At 45.2% G+C, this 21730-nt stretch overlaps 1 protein-coding gene across 1 annotated transcript in view; it reads left to right on the top strand.

Annotated features, from left to right (window-relative positions):
• The first annotated feature begins 3366 nt into the window (after nt 1–3366).
• The window catches only part of LOC149332263 (uncharacterized), a 29764-nt gene continuing 11400 nt past the window's right edge, over nt 3367–21730 (top strand). The window contains exon 1 of the mRNA XM_089557496.1: nt 3367–3528. Within this exon, the coding sequence (XP_089413622.1) occupies nt 3367–3528 (162 nt within the window). The remainder of the gene's footprint in view (nt 3529–21730) is intronic.

Here is a 21730-nt window from a genome sequence, read left to right as displayed (position 1 = left end):
TCCCAATTTATACTTTTTCTCAAAAATGGAAAATTCAGAGTATGACTAATTAATTCTAAAAATTAGCCGTCTCTTATCTGCCGTTCATCTCCATATAATGTTCGCCTTGAAGTAAAATCATGCACAGCCCACATCGGCGCAATTTTTTCACCATTTAAAAGGAGATTGGTGTCGAATAATTTAAGGCACCCTGTGTAGGAGTTATACGGCCGTGACCTCACGGACGCCATTTTGGTGTTCAGCGCCCAGCTTCAGTGGTGTAGGCCGGAGGAAGTGGGGATAAGCCCGATTAGCTATTCGCCGTGCCGCAAAGACGCCAAAATTGCAACCACTATGGCTTGAGTGAATACCTACTATAGAAACTCGTTCTCAGCCTTTCAGTTTGTTCTTCTTGGCAGGCCATGGTTTTATACCTTCCCCCGCGAATGCATGATGGTTACGGTCGCGGACTGCTGCTTCTCATCTTTATCATACGGTCTCGAGTGCTTTCGAAACTTCAAAATGTTGTACTCTTTCCATGAGCTACACGCTGCCGAGCAGTAGATTTCTGTACAGAATAATTTTCTAACAGCACCACAAGAAACTGGAAAATGGTCAACCTTGCTGAACGCTAGTGACACGCACACTGCTTCTTCTTTTCGAGTTGTTTACATGCTTCGCGCTCGATAAGTCGGGCTCTAAAGTAAAACATTGGGATTCACGGTGGAGCTTCTATATCATATTAACCATCCTTTAAAGCTGCAACACTCCAAAGAATTTCAGCCATTTCTTCTTTTCTACACCGATTTTCGATTTCAAAATAACTTAAACCTGTTGCACCTCACTACGTGAAAACATCCCACCATAAGAAACAAAAACTCTTTTGCTTATTTGTTTTTCATTTATCTGCTTTTCTTCTTGAACAATAGTACATCCACAGCCTGTGCTTGACCAAACGAAAATTAAAAATAAATATTGGCTACAAGAAAAATGCTTACCTGCTTCATAACCATCGTTTCGTTTTAGGCGCTCTTTTTCCATTCCGTTGAGGATTTTCCTGTAGTCGTCACAATATGAAGCGACAATAAAGGAAGCAAAAAGCGTTGGTTCATCACTGCGCTACTATTAGTGAGATATCATTAACTAGATCGTGTCGCAGAAAATCTGGCGTCGGCTTCGACGTCGTCTGCGTCGTTGGCCATGAGTCAAAAATCGACGAAAAATCTCCAGAGATGAAACCTAGAAAGCAGGTGCGCCACCTAGGTCACGTGATCTTGTGACGTCATCACAACCGGCCCCCGGACTGTGAGTGAACTGCCCACCCTGGCAGGTGGCAATTAAATTAATGATTGGTAACTCAGGAAGAGCAACCTGGGTTTCACAAGGTCCACCGCTGGCAGCACCTGCCATCGCAGGGCAGTGGCGCATCGCTTCACCGCTGCACCACTGCGCTAGGAGTGGCACGCGGGCTCGGATCTATGAATGTAGAAAATGACCAGTTCTGCGCCTAACAATTTCAAGCAACCCATTACGCTGCCCCGTCATACCCTCAGGGCGGAGCCTAAGTGTCCCCTCCATTTTTTTTTATCAGTTTCATCGCTGTGCCCCACCTCACCTTTGAACATTTAAAATGTTTTTCAACGTGCAGTAGCAGACAACATTCGGTCAGAAGCAAGTGCTTTGCTTCTCTGACTTTTGTCTTCTCTGCGAATGCGTGTACCTAATCTGTAATGAAATACCGACAGAAGTCGACTTGGGAAAAAGAGGATAAATTCGAAGGCATCCCTTAATTGTTGGACTTCAAAAACTCGAATTTCACTTCGATAAAGCACGCCCGTAAGTCGCGCAGTCTGACCAGCGAAGGTAACCATTGATGCTGCGTTTTTTTTAATATTTCAAAATAATTACAAACAGAACAGAGATGGCAACAAACGAACACCTAGCAGCAAGCAGCGCGAGCAGCTGAACAGTGTTGGTTCTTGTCTTCGTTCTGCGTCTGACCATGGCAATATGTTCGAATAGCGCACTTTGAGTTATTTTTTTTATTTTTTTACTGCATGCATATTGGTTCGCTTTTATTTTAATTTCAGCGTACCTTGGTACGTTCACGCGTTTGAGTTTCTTGCTGTTTTCGGCACGAATGCATTCAATAACACGGCCTCCGAATACCTTTCACGCACATCTTGAATCAGGGAATAGAGGAAACTGCGCGTTGGAATAGAAATCATCAGAGTCAGCACCTCAGAAGAGGAACGAATGAAACTACTGGCAGAGGGGACAAACTCAAGGTCTGCATCGAGCACAGGAAGACAGTAAAGTTGTGCAGAGTACACTAGGTCACGTGACCATTAATTCTTGACTGATCAGAGCAGCGTACATTCGATCGTTTTCATTGTTTTCGCAACTCTGAAAGCTGTGACATGTGCCACTAGTTCTAGGAGCCGCTACAAAATTCGCACGAAAACAAAAAAAAACAATAAAGCATAGCAGGATCACCTGAAGAAGGAGTTCGTCTAGCACTACTACTGTGCTCTGTGTAGGCAGTCGCCATACGAGCTACGAGTCCGTTGGCGTATCATCTGTGACACGTCATCTTCTCATTTCAAGCTGATCTTTGCCTCGCAGTACCAGTTCCGCAGGGAATTAGGGGCAGGCGATTCACCGCTCGCGCTACCATCTTATGAGATGTCTTTGCTAGATGTCAATTTGGCGTGTTGCTCAAACTGCTAGTCTCTACGGCCATAGCTGCCTTAATTTTAACTTTCAGCTGCACTTCTTCCTGTTGATGTTCTAGCTAGCTTTCTTTTCACTGTGGACTTCCTCTATCAAGAACAGGCACATCCTTTACAGTTGCTTGGCTTCTTTTTCATTTTGTATTGCCATGCCTAAATGCAGCAGAAAACTTCAACGTGCGTTGCGCGACATCGGCGCGTAACCGGCTGATCAGTAAACGCGTGAAGCGGCTAATGGAACGATTACAATATGATTCTTCGCACGTGTTACCTTCCTCCTGCTGTTGCTACTGCGACACATGCTGTTTGACACATGTGCTCATCAGGAGAGCAACGAGGATGGCATCACAAATCACACCGGTCCCTCGGTAGCCTAGCTGATACGTAGAAATATCGATAAAACGAAGTTCGAACGGTGCCTCACCCGCGATAGCTCATATCCCAACAGAGAGCTGTCGGTGACTTCTGACCGGAAGGTAATGGCCGTAACTTAGACAAAGGAAACGAAACTTGGTCAGAAAAAAAAACAGAAACAGAGCAAGTCAAAAGGCTGCACCCACGCTGCCGCTTGGAATACCCCTCGGATAAATGGCAGCCTCGCCACAACAGTCGTTTCTGCAGTGGTTGAGTGGGACGCGGTTCTCCTGTGAGTAAGATGGCCCGTTGCCGCAAATGGCCACTTGGCGAGCTGGACTGCACCGCAGATGCGAAGACAGCCTCCTTTGTGGAGACGCCGTTTTTTACCCGTGGCTTCATACTAGCCAGAGGCCTGGTGTATGCGGGTCCCGAGTGTGTCGACACTATACGGCGCGCACTGGTACGTTTATGACGCTTTTCGGCGCTGGGCGCCTGGAAGTATGCGGGAAGCGAAACTACGACAGTCGTCGTTGGTGGTCGATAGACAGCGCAGGGCGCCATTTGTGCAGTTCATCGTGCCACTGTACATTTTTTTTTCTTTTAAGAAAGGGATGCTACGGCAGACGCAGTTCACTTGACCGCTTTCGCAGGCTGCTCACACCGTAAAGGCCATTTTGAGAAGGCCATTTTGGTAGGCGGTGCCTTCTCTTTCCGCACTAGTAGATAGAGTGCCATGTGGGAAGCGTCGATATAGCTGTACGACATGCTCTTGTTGATTACGGCCATTTGTTTCCAACGCTGTCTTCAACCGGTACGCATGCGCAAACACACACAAATACAAGCACATCCACACGCAACCACGCACACATAACACACGCGTAGAGGTACGCACGCATGCAAAATCCAAGACTGCGGACATTGCTTGTTTGATGAGCAGTAAGTTATTTTCTATGTCAGTCTTCTTACGCATCCTCTTGTACTCACTCCTGCATTCTTTGATTCTCTTTTCAGTTTTCGTGACAACGTCACTACCCTCCACTAAAGCAAGTGATGCTAGTTTTAGCAGCAGCTTAACAACAGCGCTCTCACAATCGTCAGTGAAAAAACAGTGTCCTAGAAGACGCACTTCAAATTCGCAAGCCGAAGTTGTTCTACAATCCGCAGAGCCGCAGCGGTGGCTTAATGGTTATGGCGCTCGGCTGCTGACCTGAAAGACGCGGGTTCGATCCCGGCCACGGTAGTCGAATTTCGGTGGAGGTCAAATTCTAGACTCCCGTGTACTGTGCGCTGTCAGTGCACGTTGAAGAACCCCAGGTGGTTTAAATTTCCGGAGACCTTCACTAAGGCTACCCTCATAGCCTGATTCGCTTTAGGACGTTAAACCCCTACAAATTAAAGAACCAAACGTACAGTACGCAGAAGTTCCGCTAACCGACGACGTGAATGCGATGACGTCGTTGCACTAAGTGGAACAAAACGCACCAAAAATTAAGGAACAGAGGAGAAGATATTGCGCAACCAGAAATGTAAACTTTTACACACTCTGGTGCGGCCGCAGCACCAAACTCGGGCAGCATCCCCAAACATAAAACCGCTATATCTAGTGAAGCAGCGCAACGGCACAAGGCCAAGGCCCACCAGTTCATGTTATAAAACCGCTAGAGGCCATTGATTCAAGAGCTCAGGGCAGACACCTTGCGACTTTGAAGGCAACTATCGATTCTCAGAGCTCCTTGTATTACAATGCTGTCGCAGCCCGACCAACCCTCAGAAATAAAATCATTGCCTCATTCCTGCCTTCTTGCACACCCCTTGTATCATCGGTACGTACTCAGTGGCCTGCGCACAAATAGTTTCATTGACAGGGTGTGGTTCCTTCCTTAGTCTTTATGTCCTCTTCCCGCACCTTCCATGACCTTGTTACTTTTTTTTTATATAGTCGCGTTAAATTTTTGTCTCGTTAAAAAAATGACGTACGGTTGAAAAGACAAGGGAACCAAGTTGTGAAGAAAGAAAATGCGAATGAACGCAGGAAGGTGTTGAGCAAAAGGAATGATGTGAGAGTGGCTGTTGAGAGCTCGCTTCGTACCACGCATGCCCTTCCAAATGAATGCGAGCTGTATCTCTGCCTTTTCTATGAACAGCCGCCATTCAGGTTGAAGAGAACTCTCAGATGAGCACTGACGCCTGCATTCCAACGCCACGCCACAGGCGTAAGGAGAATGTATAAAAATAACAAGCATAACAGGGCAATCGGCAGCAGTTTCGTACCAAAAAAAAAAGTAAAGATGCCAGATTAGCGAAGCGTTGACGCCGTGAAAGAAAGCCCCACCGAAATCCATTCTCCAAATTACGCTTGGGATGATTGCCGGCTGAGAGTAATTTGCTTGGGCTCAGAACTCAGGTAGTGAAGTGAAAAGCACGGTGCTAAATGCCAGCGTGAAGGAAAAAAAAGTAATTTCAAGAACAAAACGCGTAGCGCTCAAGTAGAGCAGCAGTTGAAAGAAAAAATAAAATGCGCTGAAATACAGTGAATAACGTTTCTTTTTTTGTTACTTGTTTTCATGAAACGGTGGCACACAGAGATACGACGATGAATTCGTAATGAGCCCGGCAACGATTCCTAATGGCCGCGCAGGGATGGTTTGAGGAGTTAACGGGCGCCTCTAACGATCCTGCGGTCATTTGCATTCTCTTTGATGCAGTCGGCGCGCAGAGCTCCCAGCCAGCGGCTGCGGTGCTACCGGCAGAAAACATAAAAAAAAAAAACTCGACAGGTCCAAAGAATGTGAGAAGAACCGAAGCTAGCAACGCGGCTAACAGTTTGGAATGAACACCATCAAGAAGACATGCTTCGCCAGCTTCCTTGCTTTAGTTTTCGCGAATCTCACAAGCTGCCGTTTTGTTCTTTCTTGCCCTGAACAGCCGCACGTAAAGAAAAGGATACGTTCCTTAATTTGTTGCCGGGAAGGTGATAACTTTGCAGCGATCATCGCAACACCCTCCTTAACTTTTTTCTTTATTTCAGATGTTTGGTATGAAGACGGGATGAAAGGTGTTTCTCGGTGTATTTTCTCGTGGAAGTTTTATAATGCTGCCGCCGTGTACAAGGCGCGCTGGTAGCAAATGATAGTATGCTTATACTTGTATCGCATTGTTACAAACGACGACCGCTAGTAATAACTTCGCTCAATATCATTTGTACAGTGCGCGCGGTTTTCTCAAGCCATCAGGCTCATTATACTTTACGAAAGCGGAATGTGAGAGCGGTGCGAATTCTTTTGCGCATATAACGTGAATACACACGGAACTTCTTTTCCAAGATGTTCCTTGTGTGCAAAGCCAGTCAGAAAGTAAAATAGTGAAGAAACCGCTTCAAAACTTTCGGTGCATTATGGAGCAACAAATGGCCAAATCATTAACGACGAATAATTAAGAATGAGAGGTAAGGATACTAGCACGAAGAGTATTCATGTACGCGTTCAGATCCCGCGAAACACTTCCTGTGAGAAACCGCGCTCCACTTTCGAGTTTTTCACGTGTCAGACATTCTCCCAGTCGCATTAGTAAACAAATACAACACGTTCTGAAAGTTGGAAGCTCGTTTTTGGATTAATAAGGAATCACTGAAGTTCATTGCTGGATGATGACGCAAGAATTCATTTGCAAACGGCAGCACAGCATTTTGCAAACCATTGCAAACCTCCCCGCTTGCCTGCTCATACCGCTGAAGAGAGAGAGACGGAGTAATGAAAAACCATGCCTGTCATGTATGCAGCTTGAGTCAGCCCACCCCCTGTCTACTTAATAGCGAAGGAGATTGCTTACATAGATAGCTAGCTTAACCAAGGTATTCATTGCGTTTACTTCAGCTATCTGATGTCTTCCTCTTTGTTGTTTTTGTGTGTTCTGAATGATTTTTGTTTAGTTCTCCGCTTGCAGTAGACATTCAATTGTTAGTAACGCTCTTGTTGATTATTCCGCACGTCCTGTTTTTTTGTTGTTTTTTTTACGGCAGCTTCTATATGACGCGGTAACTCGGCAGTGACCGGCTCAAGACACTTCATGTGAGGAGAGCTCAGTGCCGCCAGCTAGCGAGGGCACTTTCCAAGCGTCTTACGCTTCAATTGGCCGGATTTTAAGGTACCATCACCCGTTAACAAACGTTGGCCATGGGTCATACTTACCGGGAGCCCTGGCCTACCGTTATATGTATTCTGTCCTGAGTGCTTTTGGATAGAAGGCGCTGCTGTTTAGATAATCTATCTCGAGCTCCCATCTCGTGGCTGTGTCTACTTCATTAAAAAGCATCCAAGGCTGCTGCCTGCCAGAAATAAAGGCGGTGATGTTTTGCGTATGTAGACATCGCTTGCGCACCCTGCCTCAGACGTCCACTGTTGATAACGTACTCAGGACAAGAGCCGCCGTGGCGGCCTACAGCGCCAAGCTTTATGGAATAACACTGATGCAACACCTGCTGAATAACTTAGGAAGCAATCACAGCATGCTACCATGATAGTGCGTACAATGCTCCAGCTCCTAATCTCCGCGGAGATTTCTGAGCTTCCTCGAGAAGCGTCCGTCATACGTTCGTTACATTAATTATTCCTTGAGTGCGATCTCCAATGCAACAGATTGTCTTTGTGTGTGTGTGGGGGGGCACGAGAGGACAATGACCGCTGCATGTCAGGTCGCGTACACAGATTGCAAGACAATATCGATGGGCAGCACAGAGCTGAGGAGTGGCGCTAACGAGCAAGCATGGGAGGCAGCCACCATAAGCGCGTACTATTACGCATCACTTCAGTGTCTAGATAGCCATGTGTGCGCGACGTTGGAGTAACTGGAATGAGCTGTTGTGAAATTTCGAAACTCTGTAATTACGTCATACATCGATCAATAAGCGCCATTGAAAGGAATTTCTCTCTTTTCCTGCTACACAGCGGGTGGCTTTTTTTCTCCAGATTTCAAAGGTGGAAATTATGAATGTTCTATTTATATGGCTATTTCTCCGCTTACGACGTAATACCAGAAAAAGCGGAAAACTGTTGTGCTCTAACTAAAGCACTCCTCTCATCGCCATTCAGTCACCGCTAAAGAGGAGTCTAAGACGACCCCGAAATATCGGGTTTCTGTTCTTGTTGCCTTTGGGTAAAGTTTTGTGTTCCTTTTTTTTTTTATAGTTCGCCTCCTGACCAGACAGATTTCTGTCAAAATGTTCATTCTCCAAACTCTTTTTTCACAGGCTCTTACGATGTTTTTTTTTTAACTTTTGCTGAAGCTCATGGCATCAAATTGCTGCAGCCGAAATATATTTTCAACGGGCCAGAAGGCGGTCATTCGGTAGCCACCGCAACTACAAACGCCGGCTTCACAAAAACAGGACTTTCTCAGTTGGTGTCTTACAGATGTATATGCTTGTCCAGTAGAGAAGAGTTCGTCGTCGAAGCAGGGTCTCATTAATCCTCGACCTGTACACAGACCAAAAACAGGAGAGCGACATATCGTTATTGATTGCACAAGGGAGACGGTCCGAGTACTGCGATGAATATTACAAGAGCTTAAGCATCCTTGCGTTCAAGACATGTCCTCCATTAAGGCGGAAGTAGCCGTCGACACATAATAAATGGGTTCTGTGATTAATCAACACGTGGGAGGAGCAACTATTGTGATGAATTAAGGGCGAGCGGTAGTTATCAAGATTAGGCGGCATCACGTTTTGCCGCGAAGCGTTGTTTTTCTATGTTCTTTGGTTATAGTTTGTTTGCCGCCAGTGGTCAGCGGACTTTGCCAGCGCAGCTGTGACTTAGTATTCTGAGCATCCGCCTTGCATGCGGGAGGTGCGGGGTTCGATCCCCAGTGCCTTGTGGGGCTCGATCCCCAGTGCCCTGTGGGGCTCGATCCCCAGTACAATGGGTACAAGCTTTCCCCTGGTCTGGTGCTTCGCTTATTTAGGGTGAAATGTCTGAGAAACGGGTCTTTGACTCCACCTTGCGCAGAAGAAAAATGCCTTGTCTCCTGTCACTCTTTGCCACAGATGACATTGCGTCTTAAAAATCTATCATCATCATCATCAGCAGCAGCAGCAGCATCACTTTGTTTGCCAGGTGATACGCGACCAGATTTCAGTAGAGCAATGGGAACCGTGTGCACCATTTTCTAGAAGGTTCAAGATTCTTTTCGATGTTTTGTTCTCCTTATCTGGAAAGAAGGAGGGGACCTGTGAATTGAGAACCGCCGATAACGACGGAAATTCTGGTCTTCGACGATCGCTGACTTACTGCTGTCACTTTCGCCGTTTTTTTTTTCTATTTGTGGGTGGAAATGCCTCCAATAAATAGGTTGAAATGAACAGCGCGAATTGAGAGAGAGAGAGAGAGAGAGAGAATGAAAAGGAAGACACAAGAGGACGAATGTAAAATTGTAGCAAAGAATCAGACTGGAGCGTAAGCCCACATTCAATCTGATTATGGCGTTGACAGCGGTGTTATTTCCTCCCCAGCTAAATACATTATTCACTTACTGGCATTGTCAAGCATAGGCTGCGAATGCATGCGTCCTTTAAGCCGCACTTCACGCAACCAAACCTGATAAGTTGGAACAGGAATAAGGTAAGGCGCAAAATTAACGAGGCCTCTGAAATCCCATTGTTCAAGAATGCATGCTTTTACAACCCTGTTATCGTGTCAAGAAAAGAACTAGATTACTTAGCTGCAGGAAAGTGACGCCACTTTGGCCGCCATCATCAATTTGATTGTGCGTATACGCTCGAGTGTGATAGGTCAGCATGGTTTACTTTCGTTGTTATAAACCATGCTATTTATTTCTGTGATCCAAGTGATATAACTTTTAGTTGAAAGCGAGCGCACGTCCGTGTGTGAAACCAAACAGTTTTTCCCTGTCTCAGTTCATTCTGTTAATTTTAATGGCATTTCGACGCGTCCCAAGTTTCTGTACTGGCGTGATTCAAATAGGTTCAGTTTCCTGTTAGCCTTCTGTCTGCCATCCACGTCTCAGTCCGTGCAATGACTCAGTGACAATCTTCAAGAACGGCGAAAAGGTCTGAGTTCGGTGTGAGCTTTAGTTCTCTGCTCCCACTGCATTTCCAACTTCGCGACAGGGCTATGTCTGCAACCCTTTCGCTAGGCAATAGCAGCCACTATCTGGAAAGCAACGCTAGACAGCTTGCTTTTCCGCCACTACGCTTCTTCTCTACTGACAGGCCCATCAATAACGACTAACTATCACTTTCCTAGCTTCCCTCGCCGAGCGCTTAAGTGATGCTTGGAGGGCCATTTGGGCTCATTCTAGAAAGAAGTAGATGCAATTTATTAAGGGCCGAAGTTACGATGAGCGCTCAGAAACCTTGTTCATTGTTCTCTTTCAGCGGCTAGATCTGTCCGATGCTCATTTCTTGATAGAGGACACTGTATGTCACGCCTTACGTTTGGTGTGACGACCAGATTTACAGTCTTCATGTCGCCGTCTTCATCCATCTCTGTCCACACGAAGTGCAGTTTACCAGCGCTATTTGGCAGTCATCCGCGTTGTTTTCAGTTCTTCTTTCTCTCTTTCTTCACTATTTATTTCAATAAATTATCACTTCACCTCTGCTTCCATCAGCTGTGTTTGCTGCAAGAAATGACGGAAGATCACAGACGAAACGTGTCCGCAAACTATAACAACTGAATAGCTGCATAAGGTCAGCTACACATGTCACGATACGTGTTAAGACTAAAGTAGTTAGTTCCAAGAAGGCGAAGTGCCTTCGGTAAATAGACCCCCAACAAAATTATTATTTCATTCCGGGGGAAGGCCTTCTAACTCTGTAACAGCGCAAAACTAAGACGAGACAAGAGAGCAACTCGACCGCTGATTAAAACTGTTTATTACTTGCCTGTCAATGATATACGTACAACAGACGCGAAAAGCCAGCAAGAAATAAAAAGAACGCTCAAGGTCATCAAAACTCAAAGATAGATCTTACTTTTTGATGATGCTGTGAAGATCAAGCCTCCTATTGGCCGAGACGCAGCGGTCACCTGTTAGCGCGCGCTTATTTCCTGCATGGCAGACGCCGGTGCCATTCCCGTGTATGGAAGCAGGCTTTGGTTTGTTTTTGTTTTGTGCGGCGAAGTTTTGGTGGGAAGAGTTTCGGCAGCGTTGATGGCGTTTAATTGCTGCGGCGATGCCGAGCTGTGTTGCGTTTATGGGTGCAACAACTGACGAGGCAACTGAAACAGACTTTTTGTTATTCCACTCGGCCAAACCAACGCGGGTTGCCGGAAGATTTAGCTTCAAAGGATTAGCCGGGACAAGCTTGGATAATCTGCTGGATCCGCGCCTTCGTGAGGTAAGTGGCCGTTCTTGAGCAGTCAGTCGTGTTTTTTTCGGAAGGCCTGGTGTAAAGAGCAAGCGACGTACTCTCTCGTTGGAGTAAATAATGTTCGGCATGGTGGCAGTTGGTCTCGTTCACTCACGGGAAGCGAAAGCCGTTCTTAGTGTTGTTTGAGCCCCGCCGATCACGCTGCTGACTATGTAGGTCTAGCTTCGACTTTAGCGGGCATTGCATGGTGTGTTAGTTTGGTTGCAGTTGGACTCGTTCGTAGGGTCGATTCGAAAGTTGAACTTCGTGTTGACTTAGCCCCGCCGCTTGCACTCCTTGCAGTGCAGTTCTAGCTTTGATGTTCCGCGTATTGCTGAGCCTAATTGTTTCGTTGCAGTTGTACATCTTCGCTCACGAACTAAAGACTAAAGCGGCGATTCTCGTTGTTTGAGCTTCCGCTGTTCATGGTTCTAGCGGTGCAGGTATAGCTTTGATGTTGTGTGCATTGCAAAAAAAATAAAATGGAAAGGTAACCTACAGATTCCAACTTCAGCACTGTTTCATGTTCGCCGAGTTAAACAGCCCACACGAATTATACGCAAGATTCCGCTACCAAAAATCCATCACATCCGCGCATGCATCGTACTAGGCGCACCTGCGCGAAGGCTTTGCCTGTCATGACAGATACGGGCTCATGGCTAGCGTTTAGGCGAACAATGACGTGCTTGTAACGGTTCGCGTCTTTTCACTCCTCTACAGCGCAGCACGGGTATTGGCCATCGCGAGATGCATGCTACGCAATCATATTTTCTTCTAGAGTAATCCGTACCACTTATTATCTCGCTTCCAAGCACCCGGCAGCCTCCCCGTGAAAAACTGCTTTTTTCAAAAGCGCGTGCGATGGTGGCGGCTGGCGGATTTCTGGAGCCTGTAAAAAGTGGCCTCAAAAGGCTCGAATGTACACGGCAAAGTTTAAATTCAAATTGTGGAGAAAGCGAAGTTTCGCTCCTAACTACGCGCATCACGCAGCGTGTCTGGTTGTTACAACTGGCTTGCAAGCAGTTGAAAAGAGGTCAGCGTGCGCCTTTAGAATCACTGTCTGAAAACATGAAGAAGGTGCTCAGGCTGAAACTTCCATACACTTGCAACCTTAAGGAGTGAGGCCACCTTTTTCAAAATTTTTTTAAATTTTGACCACTAAATTTTCATTTCACATTTACCTTATAAAGCACCACATTATATGATATTCAAAAGCAAATAAGAGTGAAAAAAGCCATGCTGGCAATTATAATTCACAAAAAATTGCCCAAATATGGCTGTTATGCAAACACTCATAACTAGTCAATGAAGAGCAGGATATGTAAACTTTTTGGCACAGAGTTAGCCAACTAACCATACTGTGCAACCAACTAGGATCTTTGCCATCCGATAGTTGAGAAAAAAGTTATAGCAAAAATGCTAAAGAAAACAAAAAAATGTGCCATTTTTGCCTACCTTCCTTGACATAAAACATGATTATATCAAAACTCTCCATTTGATTTCATTTATCCTAGTTCATTGCACAGGCTAGTAACAAAGGAACTAGCGTGCAAAGTTTCATTGAAAAATATGTATTCATTTGGAAGTTATCATTGTTTGCGCAACACGAAAGTGCGAGAAATAAAGTTTTGAGAAAAACAAGAATAAAGTTTTTCAATCCTTGTAGAAACACGTTATCATGCCCTAGAAAGTTAAAATCCTCCAGGTTCATAGCTAGGGCCCTCCTTAGCTGACACGAGCTCTCTTTTGGCATTTGTTGCTGCCCGTCTTTTCTTGCCGAGTTGTTTTGCCTCGCCCGTTGATTGACGCTGGGCCTTCATCACACGGTAATGGTCACTGGTGCAACATGCTTAGAGCGTGTGGTGGCCAGATTCGATGCCTGCTTCCCTCAAAATATCTGCTGTACTTCTGCTGCCATCATTGAAGGACGAACCCGGTAGCATTCAAAGCGATAGCGTCAAGTGCGCGCAAAGTAAACAACTGAGACGCTTGTAGCCATACTTGTAGAGTCTTGCATCCCCCTTGAGGAAATTTAAAGCTATGATTAAAAAAAAGGAAGCAATACAAATTCCCTTTGAATAATCTTTTACATATCAGACTAAAACAAAACAGAAAATTTTCAATATACGCCGCTGATTAAAGCTGAGTTATCATTTTCTGTTACCAAACCACATCAGTTTCGGTTCCAGAACTGTTCACCACCTGTTCGAAAGTTGGCTATATCTTTTGAACAAAATAAGATACGAACATTATTCTTGCTGCAAAAGATTTTTGAATGTTTGGGGATTCGCGAAATATAAAAAAAGAAAAAATGTCATTTTTACAAAAAAACGATTTTTCAAAGGTGGCGTCATACCTTAAAGGAATGCGCAGTGCTGAACCAAGTAATATTCGAGTGCGTCGCATAAGCTCAACAATAAATTAACTCGGTCATCTTCTGGACATCTTCAGTCCATCTTCCACGAAGATGTGATCGCATAGTGAACACAGGAGGCGCGCGTGTTCGGAAAATGGTGAGAACTGTTAAATATATGGTTACATGGCGGCCAGCCGAAGAATGAGGTGAGATGAACGATGAACAAGAAATGATTTCATGGCACCTGGCCTAGAGCAAGCGCTCTGACCTGCGCCACTGCCAGCTTCTTCTTCTTCGTGTCAATATTCTCAGCAAGGCAGTTTACAAACGAATGTTGCGTCCTTCTGTGAATGATCGTTGAAGATATACAACAATGGCCTGTGCTTCCATAGTTCCCGGATGCATGGCTGCAAATGTTCGCTTGTTATTATCATTATCATCGAAGTCATCATGAGCTTGACTATGCTAACTGCAGCGCTGAGGCCTCTTCTACGTCTCTGAAATTAGACCTGTCCTTTACCAGCTACGGCCATCGTATTACGGCCAATTCCTTAACACATGTTGAAGTGATTAAACCCTTCGTCGTGGATTTTGGACGCGGTTTAATGTGCCTAAACGGTACACCGCTTACGCAAGAAAAGAAAATAGCTGGCGAATTTCACTCTGGTTTCTAGAGTAGATTTAAATTTAGTACTATTGGCTTTCGAGCCAAGTGTGACAACCAGAAAAATGTGAACCGGTGCCTTATCACCATGAAAGGTTGACAAAATGGTTATATCAGCAAGTACAATACTGCAAAATTATGTAAAACGATTTTTCACAAATTGAAAGCAAAAAGGAGCATTCAGAGCATTTTCGATCTGCTCAACCGAATCTTGAAAGTGAGATCATGAGTGTCTACAATACTCCGTCCTTATTTCGTTAACTGGCGCAATGTGGCTGACATCTCTATTCATTGTTACAGAGAACTGAGGAAATACAAATGCGCTACACGTCCAAATGACTTACAATGCACTGCGGACGTCAATATGGGCGCAGTTAAACCTGCAAAAGCTTTCTTCCACTGTAAGTTGTCAGCTAGATTTACACAGTTTGTGTGTAATGTTTGTGTGTAACATTTACGCAGTTACACACTAGCTTACACACATTAACACACTAGCTATATGCACTTATTGTTTACTGTTCCGTGGTATGTAAATATAATTTTCTTTTTTTTTTGACACTGTGTTGCACAGCTGCAACTTGCACTGTTATTGGTTGTTTACCTGTGCCTGTTTTGTTGAACTGCGTAGTTTTCTTTCCCTACCCTGCTAAAATCCCAACACTGGGTGTGCAGTACGAATAAATAAATAAGTAAATAAATAAATATTTGTGGCATGGGTGCGAATAACCTTCCGAACTTAATGAAAAATGTGCTGGTCGCACAGAGTTATGCTTCGTTAGCAAACTTAGAATAACGACACAAACGGAAAAAAAAAACTTAACGTAATGGAAGCTTGCATTTCCTCCAAGAATGGGGCGTTGATTGATGCATTTTAAACTAGAAGGCATTAGGGTGACGCGAAGGACTTTGCACGGAGCCCTGCCGAGAACTAATTCAACCCGGAAACGCCAAGCATGAACTCTGTGAGGAAACACTTGAGGCCCCTCTTTAGGAATAATCAATCAAACGCCCTTCAGGAGGGTATCGCGTTCAAGTAAAATCGGGAAAGGGCGGCGTGCTTTAACAAGAAGCATCTAAAACAGGCGCCTGACCTTTTCAGGAAGTCTTATGAAGAATTCATCAGGAAGGCGATTTGTTGCATTCCTTGTGGAGGGGTTTATTTTTATTTTAAACCTTGTTTATTTTCTGCTACAACGCTCTGCGCGTCTTCAGTAATTCCTTTATTCACACAAGTCCAAAAAGTTTTCGATAGATGCAATTAAAAAGTGAGGTCAGAATAGTTTAAGTTTTTGGAGTCTTGACCAGTAAGATGAAAATCGATGACCGGAAAACTTACTATTGATTGAAAGCTGGGCAAGTGTGTACAGATTGATACTAAACAACAGCGCGGTGTACAACACGGACCTGAAGAGAAGAGATACGGAACAACCGCTGTCTTCATGTGATCTTTATTACGGGAAAAGCAAAATTTATGCATAACGCGTAACTCTAAAACACAAAAATCATAAACCGGGCATAAAGGCGACTATCAAAGGTCTGCTGTTGTGCGAAAAAGACGAATTACTGCAACAAGCACAGGCACGGAGAAGCCTGCAACCCTCAAACCATTTCTGTCAATGCAAGCAATGATAAGCTTTACCTAAACATTTTAAATTGTTATGGGATAATGCAGTGTATGGGTGTCTGATGCAGACGTCTTTGTTGATATAAATGTGAAATGGTCAATTGGACTTTATGTCTGAAAAGGCCTACAGTACCTGAAAAAAAAAAAAATGTCCATTTGCACGAGTGATAGTGCAAGACGAGATCTTTTAATGAATTTGTTGAATCGCTACTGAATGATTTGAAGAGTTCTTTTAGCTTTGCATTCATGAAGCGTCTAGTCTGTTTAGTGTGTACTGCCCCACTAGAAATCAATGACGTCTACACCATGGTTACGCTGCACGGATTAAACTGCGATTGGCGCTTCATTGGACAACAAACATTCCTACTACGTGATCTTTTTACACATTTCTTCTGCACCTGTGAACAAATACTGCCAAGTTTGTTTTTCTTTAGGAGCGGAAAAACAACACTGTTGCCGCACTCTCGTTCTACTCTCTTCAGCTCTGGTACACTTTGTGCACATACATGAGGTACAACAGCCATCTTCTTCAATAATATCATGACGTTCTCACATCTCTTGGTTATAAGGTAGCCTGGATGTCCACTTATTGTGCTGGCTATTCACCAATTATTCACCTTTGGTATTTGCTGTGAGAAGCTGTCATCGGTCATGTGAACGCATTGATTCTATACAACCGACCTGTTACATGCAGAACAATACTATCCGAATAAGTAATTGTAGTCCTAAAGAAGACTAAAAAAACACAAGCAAAGACGAACGGCATGAGCACTATGTAATAGAAATAAAGTTCAGAAGCGTTGCTTGTTAGCTAGTTGGTGCATGATGTTGGGCTTGGTGCATGCACAAACACCCAAAAATCTATGCTGCCGAGCTTTAATATTATGCTTGATTACTTGTAAGTGGCCTGAATAGTAATCTTGTAATTACTTGACAGATTTCGAACAGTACTCCCATCACAAGGGATTAGGAAGATCGTTGAGGTCAAGATACTGGATTCTCCCGTTTCTTGGATGCTCCATAATAAGGCTCAACCTACACCTCCTTTCCTGAGAAACTATATGCGTCACTACCTGTCAGTGGCCTGAGTAGTAATCTAGTAATGCTTTGACAGATCTCAGACAGTATTGTCATAACAAGTAATCAGAGAGGACAAGTTTACTAAGGTTCCGGTACTGAATTTTCCCGTTTTTTGGATCTTCCGTGATGATGTTAAGCCTTCACTACATTCCCTGGACGACTTTATATATGCCGCCATGGTGGCTCAGTAGTTATGCCACTCAGCTGCTGACTTGAAAGACGTGGGTTCGATCCCGGCCGTGGTGGTCGAATTTTTATGTATTGTATGGATTTGTATTTGTATGGAGGTTAAAGAACCCCAGTGATCGAAATTTCCGGAGCCCTTCGCTACGGCGTCCCTCATAGCCTGAATCGCTTTGGGACGTTAAACCCCCATAAACCGAAACCGAAACTGCCTTTATATATTATATTCCCAATGCCATGGTTTACATACTACGCCTGAAAGACTACTATGCAATCGTCGATATAACGGCATAACAATCAGAGAAACAAGCCATGTGAATTATCATTGCTGGATCTATTAATGCAGCTAAACAAGAGGTTGCTCAGCTCAGGTGCTACCCTGGATCCCATGCATGAAGATAACTTTTGAATGGCGTGCTGCCCATTGAATGGCATGCTACAGTAGATTCCACCGTAATGGCGTAGAACAGCCGCCGCGGTGGCTCAGTGGCTATAGCGTTCGGCTGCTGACACGAGAGACGCTGGTTCGGTACCGGCCGAGGCAGTCGCATTTCGAAGGAGGCGAAATGCTTGAGGCCAGTGTACTGTGCGCTGTCAGTACAATTTAAAGAACTCTAGGTGGTAGAAATTTCTGGAGCCCGCCACTACGGCGCCCTCATAGCCTGAGCCGCTTTGGGGTGTTTAAAGGGATACTGAGGCGGTTTTCGAATCAGCTAATTTTTTAGGGTGTGGAAGTTGTGTCATTGCTGATCACGTCTGCGAAATTATTTTTCCAATTTTGGCTAAAACAGTGGCGCAATGACCAATTAAAAACGCGATGTTCAAATCTCCCGCGCCCCGCGCGAGCGGAGGAGAGGAGAACAGCGGAGAGGGAAACCTCGTCCAGTCGGCCAACGTGACGTCATGTTGAGGAGCCGGGGATACTTCGGCGCACCCGAGAGAGCTTTCAGCGCGCGTTGTTTCTCGTGCTGCGTGCGTTGTGACGTACAAAGCGTGTCAGCCGACCTTGAGAATCAGATTCAACACGAGGTGCTACTCTGCGTTCGTGTCCATGAACAAATACGGCCGAGACTGTGGCGTCTTCCACTGTTTTTCGCAGGATCATAAGCTCGCAGCGCAAGCGCTCGCTGCTGTGACGAAGAATTCAAGCTGACCAAAGCAAGCCTACTCTGCGCGAAGCACTTTCGTAAGAGCGGCTACATGCAGAGCTTGTCCCTAATGTGACCCCTGGAGACTTGTGTCGAAAAGGCGCGGCTGAACCGTGACACAGTTCCTTCGATTTTCTCGCGCATGAGAGGTGCGTCACCATTCCGAAGAAGCGCCTCTTTTAAAAGTAGAAACATGCTCACTTAGCCCCTGAAGCTCTTTCTCTCGAGCGGTGGAGACCGTGCTGGCTAGCTCTGACCCCAGAACGCAAGTTTTGGCGGTGGAGTGGGCTGACAAAGTCGTCGAGGGCTATGTACTCTCGACCACTTAACGCGACCTCTTGCCAAGCTCTTCCCGGCGAATAAAATGTTTTACAATCAACCCCTGAAGAAACCTTATAGAGGCTTAAGCATGTGTCGCTCTCCTCAACTTAGGTGCGGCCAGACCACCTGAGTCGTGCTCAGCAAGGCTCGGTCAGTGATTTTATACTCGGTTCGACGTGTCCAAGCAAGCAAGCATCGAAGCTCTTCATATGCGGCATCTCGTTTAATCGTAGCTAAGCGATTAAAATTAAAGCGTTCGACGTTGATTTCGGATGCAAATTTATGAGAGAAATGAATGCCAACCGAGTTTTTGCAAAAAAAACACCGCAACCTTACTCGGTTTCTTCATCAAGTTGTGGCAGCGGGCGAGTTGCAGCTAGTTTGGCTTTTAAACACAGGTATAGTTGGCAACTACTTCACTGAACCTAAACTGCAAATCTAGGAAGGGCGAACGTTTCCGAGGCAGCGATTAATATTTTCTGGCATCTGCTGAACGCGCCACGAGTGAAGCAGCAGCCTTGTGCGCATATTTGGCTTGGTTTCCAGCGCACAATGATTGCGTCACTATCCTGTGGTCACATTCATCGCTGCTCTTGGCCACTGCGCTTCGCTCATTTTGACATCAACTTTGTGCTGCTTCATCGTTTCCTTGAAATACTTTCTTGCCCCAACCTACAACGCCGGGTACTGAGAACAGGATTTCTTGTACACAGTGCTTTTGGCCTTTTCTTTAGGGTGACACTCTTCCGGGCGAGCCAGGAGGCGTCCAGTGGTGGTAATTGACTTGAGTATTGTTCGCACCCCTTCCTTTCCGAGAATACGAGCCGAGGTTGTGCTGGCACCTTTTATGCATGGTCTGCATAGCGTCTTTGACGTTGGCGTATGTTTGTGCTAGACGTAGAATTTTTTGCTTGTGTCTTTTTTGGTTTCAGGCGATACGTGGAATGAGCAAACTGTAGCATCCTTTTCTTCGGAGGTCAGTAAAAAAAAATAGTCGCCGTATTCGCTTTTACAACGACACGGAAAGCTGCGATCTGCACTCAACGCAGCGCCGGATCCGCATCGGCAGCTTCTCCAGTCCTCAAAGTGACGTCACGACCTCTCTTGACCAATCACGGGCGGCGGCGCGCCGCGCGGCGTGCCCCGCGGCACAGGCCGCATATTTCGGCTAAAAAAGGCAATTCGCGCTTGTTTTTGCCTTATTTGGATGCGATATTCCAGTATACAGCATGAAAAACTATAGGACGCCGCTGCCAGCCTGATTTTCAAAAAAAGTGCTTCAGTCTCCCTTTAAGGGCATAAACGAAAGTCCGTAGAAAAACGTACGAGGAAGGTGTGGCATCAGTGCTTTGTTTTCGGCACCTAATAAGTTGGGTACTATTTGGTCTCAGACGCAGAAGAAATATGTAACAAGATCAAAAGGCACGAAAGGCGGTTATACGAGCAAGCACCAATCAAGTTATATTCCACGCAGTGTTGGTGTGCTGTATATGTACCGCACTTCTGTGGGGCCGTGCACACCGGAAAGACAGAACGCTGCGTGAATGTAAGACCCAATGAAAAGTTCAATTTATGAGGTATTGTTTCTACTAATGTGTCCAGAAATAAACCCTTTTACTGTGGTCTCCTTAAATGCACCCCTGTTTCTTTATGCCCTGTCATTATTTTCAGACAAAGACGAGCCGGCCGGAGAAACTATGAAAGCATTTTACATTCATAGCACCAAGAGCGCTTGATTCAGTTTCCATCAAGTGTATTATTTCACAACGAATTTAATTTACTAGCCAGTTCATGTCATAGTTTCAGGCGATATAATATTGTTTGGTGGGTAAATGCTTCCTCAAGCCAGTGCGTGTTGTGGATAAGTAGTTGTATTTTGGATGCGTGCACGGCCTCGATGGTTATTCGCATTTGTTGCCGATTCTTTTTGTTTGTTTTTAGAGTTTGTTCTTTAGGTATAAATTCTGGCTTCTAGGCAATAAAGTTCAGCTGAATTCAGCGTTTATCCCGTCTTTCTTTCCGTCAAGTCCGTGTTGCCCATCGTGTTGTTGTCAACCATGGAAGCTTTCCACTCATAAATCCAGGAGCCCACTGTTTTGTTTTGTGATATCCACGACTTCGGCCCTCCATATGCGGTTCTTCAGTGGCCTGTTGCTGGCATCGAAAGTAAGGTGCTGAAATTATAGCGCAATAAAAAGATGGAATGAATGTGCTTTATCTCCTAAAGAGTAGTTGTCTAGTGAGACATGTTTAACGAACTGCTTCTTAGCCGAATTACGCAGAGATATTTACAAAGCAACTCATTTCGCACACAATGAAGGATTTCACATGATGGGCAATTTTCGTGTGTGTGCATGCCTGTACGGCCGGTCTGGGGTATGGGCAAAATACCTCGTTCATGGTATGAAGCTCACGTTATAGAAATGTGGGTTTAGTTGGAGTCTTTTCTCTCTTACGGCCACTCGGGAGCTGGAGGAATCCCCAGCTGAGCAGCTAGTGTGTTTCGCCTTTTTCACCACGCCTCTCTACTCCTACATCTTAGCGCTCTCCGGAGCTCCAGTGTTTGCGCATGCTAAGCTCATGATGACAACAGTTGCAAGCGATCGATAGCGACAACGATGAGTTCCTAATACTATTTCACATGCGTAGTTGGCGCCTTGTGAAATCGGATGTAACCCGCGTTGCCTATGTGCATTTTTTTTCAGGCAGTTTTCTTTGTAGCATTAAAATGTTCGCGCACTGCCCAGAAGCGGCCCCATCTCATAAAAAAGATAAATTGGACGTGTAACGAGCCTTCTTATAAAGCAAAGAAATCCGGTATATCCAAACTGCTGCTGACGACTGAATCTGCACCTAAGTTAGTCTCATTAAGTTTGCTGAAGGAAAACTAAATGAAAATAGCAGTGCGAATGGAAAGCATC

This window comes from Amblyomma mixtum, chromosome 8 (genome assembly GCF_055824585.1).
Source record: "Amblyomma mixtum isolate Tamu chromosome 8, ASM5582458v1, whole genome shotgun sequence".
Taxonomy (NCBI): domain Eukaryota; kingdom Metazoa; phylum Arthropoda; class Arachnida; order Ixodida; family Ixodidae; genus Amblyomma; species Amblyomma mixtum.
Note: the sequence above shows the minus strand (reverse complement) of the source record. Positions and strands in the feature narration are given on the sequence as shown.